General features: G+C 49.5%; 1 protein-coding gene across 3 annotated transcripts in view; it reads left to right on the forward strand.

Annotated features, from left to right (window-relative positions):
- Positions 1-15644, forward strand: part of MICAL2 (microtubule associated monooxygenase, calponin and LIM domain containing 2) — a 147059-nt gene extending 131415 nt beyond the window's left edge. For all 3 annotated transcript variants that reach the window (XM_011374156.2, XM_011374155.2, XM_011374157.2), the window contains 3 exons: positions 8804-8990; positions 10245-10333; positions 11579-15644. In XM_011374156.2, the coding sequence (XP_011372458.1) occupies positions 8804-8990; positions 10245-10333; positions 11579-11980 (678 nt within the window). In that variant the 3' untranslated portion in view covers positions 11981-15644. The remainder of the gene's footprint in view (positions 1-8803; positions 8991-10244; positions 10334-11578) is intronic.
- The last annotated feature ends 1225 nt before the right edge of the window (positions 15645-16869 follow it).

A 16869-nucleotide genomic window follows, 5' to 3' on the forward strand; every position in this document is an offset into this window, starting at 1 on the left:
CTTCGGCCAGCTTTTTGGCCTTAAGTCTCCTCACCTGTCTGGGCCTCCATTTTCTCACCAACGAGGCAGTGATTCCCGGTCCACATGATAGTGAGCTGTATGGGTGGAGAGCGGCATTGTTGTCATCGTCACCAATGCTTAAGCATAGCTTTTTTGCCCTCCCTAGGGAGTATTTTCTGCTGTGGAAAAAAGGTCACCGTCACTCATGACAGGATGATGAGAGGGGTGAGGGCACCTGGGTAGACAGGCAGTGGCTCATGCTCCTGGCTGAGTAGTAGGGCCCCACACCTTTCTTGTCCCTGGCCCAGCCCCTCTCTGGCTGGTCCTGGTTAGGCCCTCTTTTGCCTCGGCTTTTCTTTCGTCTTCAGGATAAACCTGGCTTAGTCACTGTCCTCTCAGAGTTAAAGGCAGAGCTGGGTGAGAAAAGCCACCACACTTCCCAGGTTCCCTGACGTAGTTTAGTAGGTATTAGTTCTCTAGGTGATGGCAAAAGGCAGCCTGTGTGGGTACGTGTGGGGTCTCCAGGGTCTGACAGACACTTCTCATCAGTGAGCATGTCCCTGGCCACATCATCATCACACCCCACCGAAGCCCTGGCTGCTTCCCTGGGTTCTTCATGCACCTTTAAACCAACGTCACTCATTAAGCCAATGAGCGAACATCCATTCATTCAACCAATATCTGTTGGATGAAAGCTCCGTGTCAGGTACTTCAGGCTCTTGGGATGTGCATAGATGAACAGAAGTTACTTTCCTGCCCTGATGAAGCGTATATCCTAGTAGTGGAAAATAACCAACAATAATATGACATAGAAGTAAATTATAATGTGTCAGAAGACAAGACGATACTTCCTGTGGAATATTAGAGCAGATAGCAGGACCTTGGCGTGTGGGAGAAGAGCAGTAATTTTAATAAAGTAGCAGGGAGTTCTTCCCAGAAATGTAGACGGAGCGGGAGCAGAGCCACAGAAAAGAAAACAAAGGTACAGGGAGGGGTCTGGGGCCCAGGGCTCCTGACTCCAGAGGCTGAGTCCATGCAGAGCCCACACACAGGCGCAGGGAGGACCTCAAATGGGTGAGGGGAGCGGGGCTTTGGGATGGCCAACTCCAGGTCTCCTGGCCTCCACCTCTACAACTTTGTTCCTTATTTCTCCCAGGCTGTGCTAGAATGATGGCTCCCTGCTTTTTCTTATCCCATCTGCCAAGCCAACCTTGGCCATCAGCTGATGGTGTAATTGGGATATTTTAATAGCTTCTGCCCTGTTGTGCCATTCACAGTGTGTCTGGGAATGATTTGAGAGCTCTTAGAAAGGGTCACTCTGGGATATTTGGCAGGTCAGTTACCCTCTCTGTGCCTTAGTTTCTCCATTTGTAAAAAGGACCCAGTTTGCACTTAACACCCACAGACCCCTCCAGATCTCACTATGAAGCCACTGCAGGCAGTTAGGGATGGAGGGAAAGTTTCTTGGAGATGATATTTCCAGTGTTACTACCCCACGCCTTACCCAGCTCCACCATTGATTGAACACTGCAGAATCTTGCAGAGTGATGTTCTCCTCTGAGAACTGGCTGCCCCTTAAAGTAGGTGACAATCCAGTGACAAGCAACTTCATTCAGTCTTGGTGGAGCTCAGGGAGCCTCCTTCCTGGAAAGAGCCTAGGATGTAATGCTTCTTCCCAACAGATTATGGGCTGCTCTCATTGCCCAGTGACCCAAGTTCGCCTCAATTCAGGGAAGCCAGAGGAAGGAAAATGCACTTGGAAATTGATGCTTAGTCCTTGACAACCTCCTGGCAGGCAGCATGTCTCTGTGCCTGTCCTAGCGCCCCACCCCACAAGTCTGAAGATCCAGGGATAATCACTTCCTTGTGGGAGCAGGCTTGGCCAAACTTGCCATGAGGAGGATATGTTATCCTCAGAGACACAAACTTGGGTCACTGATTCTGCCTTTAGACTGCACTTGGCCACCCTCTCAGATTGGCATTCCGCCTTAACATTCAGAATTATCCTGCTGGGTTGGTTATTTGCTTGCTTGTTTGTTTGTTTGTTTGGTTTTGGCCTGAACAGTTATAGGGAGTCGGAGGCCCTCTCGTTTAGGGCCCAGATCCTTACCCCAGAGTCTTGTCGTTCAAGACCTTAGACTCTGAAATTACGTCCAGTCTTATGTCCTCAGCCCCATTTGACTCATCCATCCCATCAAACAAGCCCACTTGTAGCGGTATCAGCCCCCTATCGTCCAAGTTAACTTATTTCTTCAAGAAGGGAGGCCACTGCTCATTTGGCCTCTGCCATGGCTGCTAGCCATTTGCCAAGGCTGGTGAGCTCTCACAAGAACAAGGTGGCGACCGAGTGTTTGCACAGCAGAGCATAAGGGATGGCCTCACTGGGCTGGGGGCTGTGGTTCAGTCCTCCCAGGTCAGAAGAGCTATGTGCATTGCAAAAGGAGCTTTCTCTCCGCTTGGGGATGTTTGTTTTAAAACTAGATTTGCAGCATTTACTCTGGAGACCTGCATATTAGAGGAAAGCCGGACAGTCTTGGCTGAACGATCTGCCTTTGTTCTTCTAATACAGGGTAGATCTCAAGGCTGCCTCCAACCTCATTGTCTTTTTCTCTGTGCCAGGGATAGAGCCAGGCAGATTTTTGGATGTCTCCTGTGTGCATCCTAGCATCAGGGATTTTAAGTACAGAGTGGTGGCATGTCTCAGGGAGGCAGGTTGCTATAGGGAGAAGGTTATGGACTTGGAGTCGTACTTGGGGTCAGAGCACCAATTACTGTGTGACCTTAGACAAGTTAGTGGACCTCTTAGCACCTTAGTTTCCTAACCTATAGAATGAAGATGATGACAGCTACTCCTGAGGGTGATTGGAATAATGCAATGACCTAGTCTATGTCAAAAAAACAAAAACAAACAAACAAAAAAAAAACGCCTGGAGTATCCACTAAATGTGCTATTTCCTCAGTGGAGGAGAATTCTAGAAGAAAGCTCATTTACCCAAAATGCAGATTGATTCTTATCTTCCTAAATGCAAAGAAGTCACCTTCAGGTTCCTATTTCCATCCGAGCCACTTAGGAACAGTGAGGCCTCAGGTGAGTTAGAATCTGCCTGAACCTCAGCTGCCCCAGCTGTGAAGGGGGACTATTAGACCCACCTTGCAGGGCCATGAAGGTTAAATGCATATGATCAGTACAGTGCCTGGCACCAGGGGACGAAGCCACAGATGTAGGGGGCAGTCACAGCCCCAAAACCCTGCCTACGTCTCGGCTCTGAGCATGTGATATTCAGACCCCTTCAGACGAGGAGATTTCAATCCTTTCCCTTTCTTCCCCTTGCCTTGGCCAAACAGCTGAGGACTCAGATCCACCAGCTTGTCCTCTGATGTTTCTCATGGATGGACTCCTCAGTGAGGAATGTCCTTGCCCAGGCACCCAGGGAGGCCCAGGAGATGTCCTCTAGCCTTGCCTGTGGAAACCTCCCCCTCTGGTGAGCCCCGAGCCCTTGAAAGCTCCATTCTCACTCCTGCCTAACCTATATGGGCTTCAGGATGCTCACAGCAGGCCAGGTGACCAAGCTCTGTGGAGGAGCATGGCCTGAACACGTGGTATTCTCGGCTGAGTTCCAGGCCCAAAGTGGGAAGTTACCATTGTTTGGACACAAAAGGGCCCAGAAGGCTGCTTCTTTATTCATTCAGAGCATCTGTTCTGTGCCAGGAGTGAGGAAGACAGGGTCATTACATCAGGGAAGGCAAACCAAAGGGGAGATGGGCCAGCTCGAAGCAGAATGAGAAAGGCTCCAACATCCAGGCAGGCACCATCATATTCCAGGCTGGGAACAACAGGATTGCCTCAGGAATGCCTCTCTGTGGAGGTCCAGCCATCTTCTTCAGCCTCTGGTGATGGTGCTTGTGAGAACAGTTATGTCACCATGTTAGAATCTGGGTTTACTCAGGCAAAAGAAGCCAGTGCTCTCATCCTGGGTGGGCCAGACATTCTTAGTCATGTAGAGGAGGGAACCCAAGCAAGTAGCAGCTCCCCCAGTGAAGGCCATCTGAGACAGGAGAAAAGAAGTCCCAGAATGTGGAAATGCGAAGCTGTACTAGTGACAGTGCTTTGGACTCATCAGCTGCCAAGTATTCTTGAGAGCCCAGTGCCATCTGAGAAGCAGCCCAGATTCTTTACTGACTCTTTGGCAGCTCTGCAAGGATGTTGTTAAAAACCTCCAGATCTTACTCCGAGGTCAATATCAGGCTGCGTTTTCTAGAACTTTCTCCACAAGTCGAGCATCTCTTTCTCAGGATCCTGAGAGCCTGATAATCTCCTGGTTAACTAGAGCAGTACTACTTAAAGTGTGGTCCACAGGCAGGTACTGGTCTGTGACCCAATGAGCACAGCAAGTAAGAGTAAGCATTCGACACATGTAAAGCAATGGGACATTGCTGCACATCCAAGTATGTGATCGTATTTCCAGTAATTCATTTTTATTGTATTCAAACGTAGCAGGCCACAAGAGATTAGAGACAAAAAAAAGAAAAAAGAAAAAAGTAGCCATTCACCATTGATAGTATGAGAAGCACTGAGCTAGCACAAGTCCGGCTGCTCATCTCCTCACTCTCATAGAGCCAATAAGGCATCCCGCTGTCAGGAAACAGAAAAGAAGCTATGATCCCTACTCTAATGTCCACCTTCATACCGGTCTTTGGTGGGCTTTGAGGGGTCCCCTCCCACCCCTTGAGATAAGTTCTCTATCACCTGGTCTCCATGTGACCTCTCCAGAAAGTACCCATCCACCTCTCGGTATTGGCCATTGGCGATTCTGGGCTGGTTTCCATCAGGTTGGGACAGGTATGTAGAAGACTCTGCTAATTTCCTTAAGGAAGCGTTCATTCTATTCTGAAGAAAGCTGCTGTCACAGAGTGGGGATGTGGATTTAACTGGGAGAAAGGAGCCTTTTTGGCCCTTAATAAAAAACCAGGGTCTTCACCCTTCATCCCCTGGCCAGGTGAATGGACAGTGTCCTGTGCTGGTAGAACAACTGAGCAGGCTCGAGACTGCACAGGCATGTTCTGGCAACACCCTATAGCAACCTCATAGCCCTCTACGTGCTTCCGTAATTGCTCCCCAAGTCAGGATTGCATGGAAGCTCAGCGGCACAAGTGCTTATTAGCTAAGTGGTTAATAAGGTCTTACTGGGGACTCGTATTTAAAGCCCAAGAAAGCACAGTGTCAACCTCTGCTAACTCAGGGGAGGCAATAATTGCACATGGGTATCACAGCAACACCATGGTGCCTTTCTGGAGAAGCACCATGGAGCCAGTCTACACACTAGGCCAGAGGAGAGGGCCACACAAAGGCGGTGTGGGCAGAGAGGTAAATCTGACCTCTCCTCTTTATTTTGATATAAACCCAGGAAGTACTTAGTATTCTGCAGCCTCTATCTCAGGGGCCTGTGTCGGGGGATGGAACATCAGGCGAACTATGGCATATTGTCCAGAGCCAATACACTTGAACATTTCTTGAAAACAGGAGCCAAGTTCCTTGGCATTTGTGAAAACTTGAACATGACAGAGAGTGTGCTTGAAAGTAGAATCCTAATCTCTCTCAGACTGGGCCAGCTTGGGGGAAGGGCTGGGGGCAGGGGAGTAACTAACCTGGCAGCTGCTGGGAAGGGGCAAGCTCTATGAAGTCTGAAGAGGCCCCATCTGTCTGAGTGGTAGGACCAGACACTCCCCCAGCAGGCCTACACCCACATTCTCTACAATCCCTCAGAGCCACACACGTGATCTGGAGAGACAGATCCAGAGTTGCCGTTAGGCTGGGGCTATCTTCATGAGAAAGAGAGGGGGTGTCTCAGGGTCTTGTCATTCTCCCCAGCCTGTTTGGCATCCCCCACCCATTCATTCTCTTGTAGTACCTGTGCTCTTGCTGGAATCTGACGAGTTAGTCTCAGTTTCTGAGGCTGGGCGTCGCTGCCCGGAGTTGAGAAGCTGTGGGAGCCTGCTGCCATTTGCTTTGCTGTTCCCTGAACTTCTTGCTGTATACTTGAGACTTTCTGTTCTGGGATTAGATGTGGCCTCCCAAAAGCAGTCTTGGGTTTAGATTGAGGGCATTTCTTTACCCTCACACAAGGCCCTGTTATTTGTCCTTGCAAAGGCCATCTTCCTGTTCCTGAGGCCCTTCAGCCTCAGTCACAGCTCGGGCCACATCTCCCAGAAGCTGGACTCGGAGACTAGGGAGTGTCCGGAGCCTCCCCGCCTCCAGGGTCATGGGATCTGGACCCATATTTACAGAATCTCATGCTGTGCGTGTTTGTATCTCTGCAGAGGAGATTGCAGCGTTCCCGGGGTGGCCTTTCAGAGCTGGTGGGGAAAAGGGGAGCAGGCTGGTTTAGCTGGGGGTGTATGTGTGGTTGTGCCATGTCTGCTTGGGCTGCCAGATCCCACCCCTTCCCCAGCTCCTTGACATGTCGTGGGGGGTCCAGGCACTCGCAGGCAGGCATGGGCCACCATGCCCTCAGGAGGCCAGGCACCCACAACCCATCAGGCAGTGGTTCTAGGTCCCACATAAAACCACTGCCTCCCTGCCTCTGGGCTGGCCATGCCCATCACCTGCTCTGGGGCCTTGTGGGCACTGCCACCTGGAGCCTGCAGTAGAGCTCCACATCCTGATCCCTCTACCTGCCCAACGTGGGCCAGCTTCACTTCCATTCTAGTCATTGCTTTTGTTGGCAAGGTTGTCTGTGGTCCTGGCCTGGAGGGACTCAGACACAGTCATCTCTCCCTAGGGACACGGTTGCTGCAGGGCAGGCTGGGCCTGCTGGATTCAGAGGAAGAAGGGAGGGAAGAGTCTAGTTCATCTTGGCCCAAACCCTGCTAAGTGCCAGGGACTTTGACATATGTTCCTTTACTCAGCTCTTAACCACACGTCCGTGAGGCAGACATGATTATCCCCATTTTACTAAATAAGAACACTGAGCTCAGCAATGGAGAGCTCTGTGCCCTGCCTCAGAACTAGCTCGCAGTGGAGCAGGGTCCTCACCTTCGAGGTCTGTGGGGGCTCACTAAGCAGCAGGTCACTGACCGCCAAGGGGGAGAGTCTCTGTGGGAGGGCGGCTGCTGTTCAGTTGTCTATGACATCTTGGTTCCTTAGCTCTTCGTCTCCTTTGCTCAGCCTTTGTGCCTCACCAGCTTTTGGAGGCTCCAGTCATACCGGTGCAGACACTCCTTTATGGTGGTGACCAAGCAAAACAGCACAATATTTCCCAGCCACTGATAAAAAAAAAGGCCATGTGACAGTGCCCGGGTGGGGGTCAGGAGACCGGAGTAGTCCTGAATCTTGTGTTTATTTGCTAAGTGGCCTTGGATAGATCCTTCCTCTCTCTGGATTCATTCACCTTATCCGTGCACCGAGAAACTCAATTGACTCCCGAAAGCCTTGCACTCCCAGTAAATGTAGTTCTGTTAGTCACCTGGATCACACAGGGCCACAGGGTTTCATTTCTGTCCCTCACTCCAACCCCAGAGTGCCTGCTGCTTGCTCCTGGCTGGTTTTGCCTCTCCCCGGATGTGTGGTGCTGTTTGCATGTGGGTGTGGAGCCCCCTCCCACATCCAGCCTGTTCACGTTAACTGGCCTTACCTTTGTCTCTGTCTCCTCCACCTCTGCTCTTGGGTAGCTGACAGTAGGGAAAGTATCCAGTGGGATAGGGGCTGCCGCTGAAGTCCTGGTCAATCTGTACATGAATGATCACAGACCTAAGGCCCAGGCCACCTCGCCAGACCTGGTAAGGCACTCACCCCTCAGCCTTTGCCCACAGACACTGGCTCTGGCCCTCCCAAGGCGCCCTTTCGCCTGGACATGACAGGCTGAGAATGGGCTGGATCAGAGTAGAGTGAGGGGGAGGCAAACCTCACTCAGCTTTCTTGGGGGTCGTTTCACAAGGCACATCATTCTCCCTGCTGTCTGAGACTCTGGAGAACTCGGTGAAAAGGCCAGACGAGGCCGTCCGCATAGTCAGACCTCCCTGACTGTCAATGTTTAGTGTCCAAAATAAGTAGCCGTTTTGCACTGAATTGAGAATTCAGTAATGGAGAAACACTCCTTTCCTTTAAATTCCCCCCTTCTCCAAGCGAGGCCGCACACTGCCGTCACCAGCGATGTGAGTTGACAATTCCTTTGGTTTCCCTTTGGCACATACTCCGGAATCACCCAGGTGCACCCCTGCCCTGGCCCGCTCCCACTCCCCGCTCCATGCATTTAGGAATTCGGCCACTTAGTGATCTGCAGGACACAGCCTCTCCCTTTTCTCTTGAACAATTTTGATGCCACCACCTTTCCTTGCCTGACCTAAGTTACTGCAGCTGGACAAGGATGTTTAAAACATTCTTTCAGTGACTTCACTCCAGACTCAGGCAATACTTAACCCCAGGGACAGAGTTTTGGAGACAGTATCGCCGGGCAGGCATGTTTGTGATGGATGCCCACTCCATTAGACCAGGAGATATCACTCCTACCCCCAAACCAGAGCAGCCAGCCTAGGGGACAGCTCCCTCCATGCCCACCTGGTGGCCAGCCTGCCCACCTGGGTGCACAGCTAACAGCTGTACCTGCACTTCTGGGGTCTGTGTTGGGAGTGCATCTTCCCATGTTCACTCTTTGCTGAAGCGCCTGAAGTAACATGAGCCCCAAACAGGAACCTGCAAGGTCCCCCATGATTCAGCTCAGAATTTCTAAAAGCCTAGGCCTCGCACTTGAAGACTTGGCATAAGCCCTAACACTGCTCTTCTCTCCCGATGCCCTGTGCCCCCCAGGAAACTATTCGAAAGGTGTTTCCCCTGAACCTGGGCGGCAGTGACACCTGTTACTTCTGTAAGAAGCGCGTGTATGTGATGGAGCGGCTGAGCGCCGAGGGCCACTTCTTCCATCGAGAGTGTTTCCGCTGCAGCGTCTGTGCCACCACCTTGCGCCTGGCCGCCTACGCCTTCGATGGCGATGAAGGTAACTCTCTTCCCCCAGGCACAGCACTGTTCTCTGGCCCGGACTCCTGTCCCTCTGGAGGCTCCGGGATGCCCAACACTTCTCAGAGAGTACAGCGACATCAGGAAAGCTATTCAGGGAGCTGGGAAATTCTCGACAGAGAGAGGCTGCCCGGGGGGAAGAGGAAGCTGTCTGTGCTGCGTGTATGGCAGGGGAGAGCACCTACTATGTGCCAAGAGCTTTGCGTACATTTTCTCACTCAGTCACACCGCCTTCCATTGCCCCTGAGTAGTTGAGAAACACATGTTCAGCATCATACTGCTCATGCGATAAGGGTTGAATAAATGATGGTTTATAAATGTTATTATTCATAAAGTCTGTATTATAAAAATAACCATAATAGTAACGTATGTTCTGATAAGTGGCCTATCAGAGGTCATCGATGAGGGAATTGCACTCATTGAATTGAGTGATTATTGTCTGTCTAATTTTCAGCACTTGATATTTGCACTGTCCAATACAATAAGAGGCAGTATAGCCCAGTGCTTATGATTTTATACCCTCAAACTAAACTGCCAGCTTCAAATCCAGACTGTATCATTTACTAGCCATAGGGCTTGTTCCCTAACCTCCTTGTCCCTCAATTTCCTCATCCATAAATGAGGATCATAGTACTTGGCTCATAAGCTGGTTGTGAGGGTGCATAAGTTAACTTACAGGGAGCATTTAGAATAATACCTGATATATTGCGTCCTACCTAAGTTTTTCTTATTGTTATTGTTATTCCCATCACTTTAAACTGTTGTAACTTTGAACAAAGAAGACTTTTCTGGAAGGTTCCAGGCTGTCCCGGGCAGTGTCCCGTCCCCATCACTGCTGCCATCTGTTCTGAGCCTTTCCCAGCCCCAGGGGTCCCAGAAAGAAGGAGGAGCTAGAAATGATGTCGCTGCTCAGAGCTGTCCGTTTTGCTGACTGGCAACTGGCCTTGGGAAGAGACGGGCTCGCTCTGGTTCGGGGATTATCTAAGAGTTTCAACCCCATCCATGGGAGCCCCCGTTGCTGCAGCTTCCCTCTGAGATAGCAAAGGCTCTTGCATCTCATCTCAGTGACATTTCTTTAAGGCAGATGACAGAAACTTTCCCAAGTGTGAGCTGTCCTGGGCTTGTTCCATTATTGGCATTTTCCGACCTAAACAATGGTGGGCATTTGGCTATGAATGCTGTGGCTCTGGCTTACAGGAGAAAAACCTTTGTGAGTGTGTGTTTCTTTTTACAGGCAAGTTTTTCTGCAAGCCTCATTTCATTCACTGTAAAACCAATACTCAGCAACGAAAGAGACGGGCGGAGTTGAAGCAACAAAGGGAGGTACGTTTTGTCTTGAAAGGGTTGGTGAAACGGAAGGCCCTAGACAGAAGGTTTTCAAAGGCTCCTCTACGTTAGGCCATCATTTCTGGCCCTGGAGGGACTGAGATCCACAGATGAAGAGGAGGGCTATACTCCCTGGTGTGAAGGGTCCCTTTGCCTCTGTCCAGCTCTCTTCTGGGGTATGTCCCACCAGATGCTGGCTCCCAGGTGAGTAGTTGTGCTGGCCTCTCATGAGAAGCACAATAGAGCTTTCCCATGTGCCAGGGATGGGACAATATGCTTAGCCATGCAGAAGTTACCGGTAGTCCCCCATAGTCCCTGTGTCATGCCTTCTCCCGCTCTGCCTCCTTTGTAACCACAGGGTGACATTTTCAGGGGTGCTTGGTATTGGACCCAACCTTTGCTGTGGTTTCTAAGCCTTTTCCCCAGATTCTTGGATGTCATCCAGCCTGCTGAAAGTATGGACAACTTGTTACAGCGCCTCCTCTGGCAGCTCTTAGCTTCTACAGCTTGATTAATCACCACTGCCAGCAAAGACCCACGACTTACAGCTTTTTTCTGATTACACATTAATATAAGCTTAATGTAGAAAAGTGGGTAAATAAATGAAAGTATATAAAGAAAGAAAGTTAAATTGCCCGTCATCACTCTATTCTGAGTAAACCATGATTAATTTTGTAACACTTCCTTCCAGACTTCTTCCTGTGTGTGAATATATTTGAATCTAATTGCAATCCTATCGCTGCAACTTCATATTCCTTTTTGTCCCCACTAACACTGTATCCAGAACAGTTTCCCATGACATTAAAAATTCTTTGGGGGCATAATTTTTGATGCCTATAAAAAATGATCGATAATTTAACAAGTCTCATGTTGGACCTATAGATTGCTTAATATTTTGCCTTATATTTTTACTGTGAACATCCTTGTACCCACATCCTTATCCATATTTCAAATTATTCGCTTAGAATATGTCATTAGAAATGGGAATATGTCATTAGAAATGGGATTGCACCCCTGAGTCAAAGGACATGTGTTTTGAAGGCTGGTGAATTTGCCCGCCTCCCTGTGCATACTCACTTTCCTCTTCAGTGGTTAAGGGGGTGCTGCGATTATTTGGCGGGGGGCGGGGGGGGGCGGGGCTGAGTCTGCCAAGCTCTATTTTTATTGGCTCTCTTTGTCTGCTCTACAAGGGGTCCTCTGTGAGACTCATAAACTAAATCCTACCCCTTTGATCTTTCTCAGGAGGAGAGAATGTGGAAGGAGCAGGAAGCCCCTCTGCGGAGGGACCCGCCCACGGAAAGTTCTTTCGCAGCTGCTGTCATTGGCCCGCCCGCAGGCAGCCCCCCAGGTATCACCACTTCCTCCTTTAGGAAGGCGCTAAGCTGGCCGCTCAGGTTGCCGTGGGGCCTGCTTCACGTTCCCCGGAACCTGCTTAACTGGATTCGGGGACTCCTGCGCGCAGCTGGCCTGCATTTCAGGGACAATGCTCACAACTACTGCTACACATACGAGCTCCTGAGCCTTGGGCTGCCCCTCTTGTGGGTGTTCTCCGAGGTTCTGGCTTCCATGTACCTGGAGTCCCAGGAGTCCCTCGAGAGCATCCGCGACTGGGTGCTCAGGTACTTGCCGATCAAGCTCCACTGAAGGGCGGCCGCCCCTAGGGCCCTCACATTTCCAGTGTAGATGGCGGTGTGTTTGTAGTTAGCTAAGGCCCTGGCCAGTAAGCCCAGTGTACCTTAACCCACAAGCCAAAGAGTTTCACGTTGGCCACCTGTGCTGGCCTTGCAAGGTGAACACCTGCTCACTGTGCTAGGGCCAGCACGATATGAAGGATTTTTTTTTATATAGATTTGTACTTCTTTTATACCAAAGTGAGCCGTGTTTCTAGGTTTACATTTCAATTTTTAACTTTTAATAAGCCAAGAGAAAGCATTTTTTACTATGTGTGTCAGTTTTTCTATACATGGGTTTGAAATTTATAACTGGTGTTACAAACCCCTCCCATACTGCTGCCAGTTGTAATAGTCAGTGCCTGCAACATTAATGATTTGGGCTTTTACATAACCCAGTGCCTTTCGATCTATAGACTTGGCTGCCATTTGTCAAGAGGGGGCAATTTTGTGTAGCACAAAAGCATAATCATTTTATAAGGAAAGCGTAGAAGGACACTCTAATAAAACATACAAAAGCATGTGGCAGTGTGTAGTTGGCTGTTATATTTCCTCCCAGAGGAAGACTATTTTGCTCCCTTGTTTCCATGTAAAATAATAGATTAAATTTCCCCCCAAATAATAGCCAAATGACATAGAACCATAGGGTTTCGAGCAGATGCCTACAAACATGCGTTTTCCCTTCCCACTAATGAGCACTGCAGCGAAAGTCCATAGGCACCTGACCGTGCAGAGCTCTGTCAAGCTGATGCCATACCTGCCGAAGAGGCGCTATGTCAGCTGGTGGCTCCCTATCCAGTCCCCAGCCCCAGCTGCAGTCTGACCCAAGGCCACTCAGGGTCCATAATGGTCAGGCTGAGGGATGAATTTGCTCTCTCACACCAGGTCCTTTGGGACTAAGGGTGTGTGTTAGTACCTCAGAGTGGTATTTATGGGAAGCGTGGCCTACCCAGTGAGCGCTACTCACAGACCTCCTGACTGCTCAACCAGTCAGCCACCACGCATATTTGGTCAAAACAGTCAGAAACCATTTATTTTCACACTGTCCTAGCAAAGGAATGTGTCTGACCTCTAGGAGGAATCTCCCCTTTGTCTTGATTGGCAGAGGAGGCTGAAGTGGAAGCTATTTATTGACTGATGCAAATAAGTATGCCCTATTAAGGACAAAAACAGGCATTGAGCCTACCTGCAATCTTTACTCTGGGCATCTGGAAAAGGCCTAAGCTCCCTGCCCACTGTCCACCCTCCCCGCCCCCTACCCCCTACCCCCTGCCCACTCCACACTGCCTGGACATGCACATTGTTGGGTCTGGTTGAAAATGGAGAGGCTGATATGAAAAAGGCCTTCTGCCATGCTCAGTGTATCTAGAGTTGCTGGGCTGGAGACAGCTCCATGCATTTGTTACTCTGGAGATCTCTTCTAGGTTAAGTAGGATGGAACCTGGTGTGGGTTTGGAGCAGAGCTCTTGAGGGCTTTGAAGTGACAAGTTTCTATAGGATGGAAAGAAGGGCGGAAGCATTTCCACAAACAATTCTCCGAAGTCCTGGGGTAAAACAGGGCATGGCTGTGGCCAAGTCCATGGGAACTGGCACCTCTGTCCTTAATGGAACTGTTCTCAGTCCAATGACTTGCATCGTGTTTTTCCAAAATTTCGCTGGGATTTTAATGTTCACCATGGTGGGATTAGCCCTTGATTCATCTTATATTTGATTCCCAAAAGTAAATTCCCCAATGTGAGCACAAGCAGAGCCACGTCATTTTTTACTACCATCAGCTCAGGGCAGGACGAGATGCTCTGTGGAATGCTCCACAAAAAGCCAGAGTTAGAATTTCTGAGAATGTCATTTATGGCCATAAAGAGACTGTTTTGAATTACTCTGATGAGACAGGGCGTGCCTGTCAGAAGCCTGAGATGTCTGTATGTTCTGAGACTTTGAACCTTCCTGGTGGGCAGCACCAAGCACCCTGTGGATCCCAGGGGGGTGGAGGCTTCCAGGCCTCCACAACATATTCTAGAGTGAATATGAGACACTAGAGTTAAATTGGGGCAGAGAGAAAATTGGATGGCAAGGGGTCCCGAGGGAGCTCTGGAGAGCAGTAGAGTGTTGGCGTGTGCAGACCACACATACTCACTTTTGTGGCCAAGTAGCTGGTCCACTACCAGAAAGGTTCATCTGTCCTAAGCAAGCAGTGACTTGTTTGGGGAAGTTTCCCCATTTTTAATGGTTGCCTTATTTTCAACTCCCGTGTCTTCTCTTGTCAATCGTTTTTCTTTTTTTCCTCCAAACTAAATTCTCTTTTCTGTCTCTCTCTTTCCAACCTTACACTGTGGCCGTCAGTTCATTTCAGCCTTCCAGTGCTACACCCACTCCTTGGCTGACACACTTCTGCTCTGAGGTGACTGGTTTTCTTGCCGATTTTCAGAGAGTGGGACTAACCCCTAAGCCGCTTTCCGCACCCGTCCGTGGTACCGGTTGTGCTAACTGCGCGTGTCTTGCATACTAATGGATTCATTCGGTGGCGGTTGTCGGCGAACAGTGTGGGGGGGCGTTCAGCTTGAAAGCTGTTTCCGAGCCCCCTGAGCTGGCAGCCCCGTCGACGCCAGGTGCATGCTCCGCCTGCCCTCCGTTCCCTGTGGCCTGCGCGCATGCTTTTCTAGTTGCACTGACAGGAGCCGCTTACCTTCCTGGGAGGGTTAACCCTGACTAAGACAGTACCATAGGGTGGGCTCTGTCGCCTTTGAAAAGAACTCCTTTGTCTAGCAGCCTCTGAAAAAGCACACGCGTACAAGCATCTTCTTGAATTGGTTCTAATATAAAGATTATTAACGTCATTGATCAAAATCATAAGTGATGATTTTTTGGAGGGATTTTAAAAAAAAATACTCCCTAGCTTCATCACCAGCTTGACCCGTGCTCTGTATTTTAAACACATCATCCCAACTTTCCTAGCAATTCTTTCTCTACTGCAGCCTACATTATAGATCCAAGGATTTTGCAATGGCTCTTCTTATCTCTCTTGGCTCATAAAGCCCCAGAAGATGAAGAAGCTTCAACTAGAGCAATCACCATCATGGGCCAGGGATGGCTTTGAGAAACAACTCAGTTCAACCCCAGGCCTGAAGCGGCCAGTTTCATGGCTCTGCTCAAAACACACGTCCCCCGCTGACTCATTACGTAGAGCAGCAGGACATTCAAAGTGCTTTTAAAGAGAAACACCACGTTAAGTATGGTGGAGCTATCGTAAGCCAGGCCTCGCAGTCTCAGGTTGCAGGTGCTGTCTGTCCTGCATGTGGCCCAGAGCCATGCCGACCTCTCGGCCTGTCTGCACTGTCCTGCATGCTGCATCACTCACTGCCTCGGCACAGATGCTAGCCAGTACGAAGTCATCGTTCTTGTCTTATCTTCTCTTGCAGAGTCTCCCTCCCTTTTTAGAATGTCAACCAAAGAGTGCCCTCCTCCCCTCTCAGCCTCCTCTTTAGCTAGCCTCCCCCATGTCATCGAAATGCATGTTTATGACCTTTGGTAGTCATTTACAGTGCCACATGGAACCTGTATTTTGCACACAGCAAACAATGTTTAGCTTTATTTATGGTATTTGATGCTGTAAATGAAAATAAATATGGTTCTTTATAAAGCTTATTGTTTCCTCTCTTCTTTGCCATGGAAGCTGCCCAAACTTGAAACACAGGGGTTGGTTTAGGGGGGGGTCATACTTCCCTAAACTGCTGGCAGGGCTTGCACTTATGGTGACATGGGACTCTCTGGGGCTGTGCTGGTCACTCTAAAAGGAAATATTACCCGAGGGTAATATTTGGAAAAAGTCACCAATGCTCCTGGGCCAGGCTTTGGGGTCTCTTTCTTAAAAATGCGTGGTACTTTACTGCTCTAGATGCTGCATAATTGGTAAGGGTCAGTGCCACCTCAGTTGTTAGGAATAGACTGTCTTAATAGCTGTTTTCACCCATTCTCCCCATACATGCAAGCCATGGACCTGTAGGAGAGCTTTACTTAAGAACCGTATACTCATTTAGGTTCCTGTATGACCAAAGTTGCTCTTGCAAGTTTTACGCTGGTTCAGCGGAGTGATGAGTAAAAGGTAAGGAGGAAGGACCGGACATTGGTTTCAGGTCACAGTGAACATTGCAGGTGTGCTCACCCAGATGGAGAACCATTTGTGATTCTGTCCCACCCCCAGAGGCTCAAGTCACTCAAGATCTTAGGCTACAAGGCTCTGCTCACAGGGCCACTCGAGGACAGCACCATGGCATGCCCTGGCTCAACTCCAGGCTGTTTTCTCCGTAAGGGAAGGATGTGGAATTCCACTTGCCTCCGGAAGTCTGATCCTCAGCCTGCCTGGCAGGGTGGGCTTCGGACACTGGTATGAAAACTTATCTGTGAACTTCACGAAGGCCCTTGCTCCTCCAAAGGGACATTTCTGGGGCTCTGGGCCTCTGAACCCAGCTGCAATTATCTGAAGCTGCCTTCATAGCTAGCTGCCTGGGGTAATGACCAAGAGTCTGTACCATGTGAGAAACTCTTCCCTTTTCATGAAGGGAATGGTGTTAGGGACTGAACTCAGAAGCTAGGTTAGGCAAGTGACTCATTCCTTTATTTATTGATCTATTCAAGAATTTATTGAATGCCTACCATGCTCTAGGCATATTCTAGGTCCTAAGGATGCAGCAGTGAACCACAAAGTCCCTGTCCCTCCCTGCATCTTGGCATGTGTGTATGCTCAGTGTTGCGTACTAGATTTGATTTGTTTTGTTCATTTGTACATGCACTCATTTGTTTACTCAGCTGATAGTTACTGAGCATCTGCAGCGTGCTGGGCATATAGCAGGGAATGAAACAGAAAAA

This window comes from Pteropus vampyrus, unplaced genomic scaffold (assembly GCF_000151845.1).
Source record: "Pteropus vampyrus isolate Shadow unplaced genomic scaffold, Pvam_2.0 Scaffold240, whole genome shotgun sequence".
Lineage (NCBI taxonomy): Eukaryota > Metazoa > Chordata > Mammalia > Chiroptera > Pteropodidae > Pteropus > Pteropus vampyrus.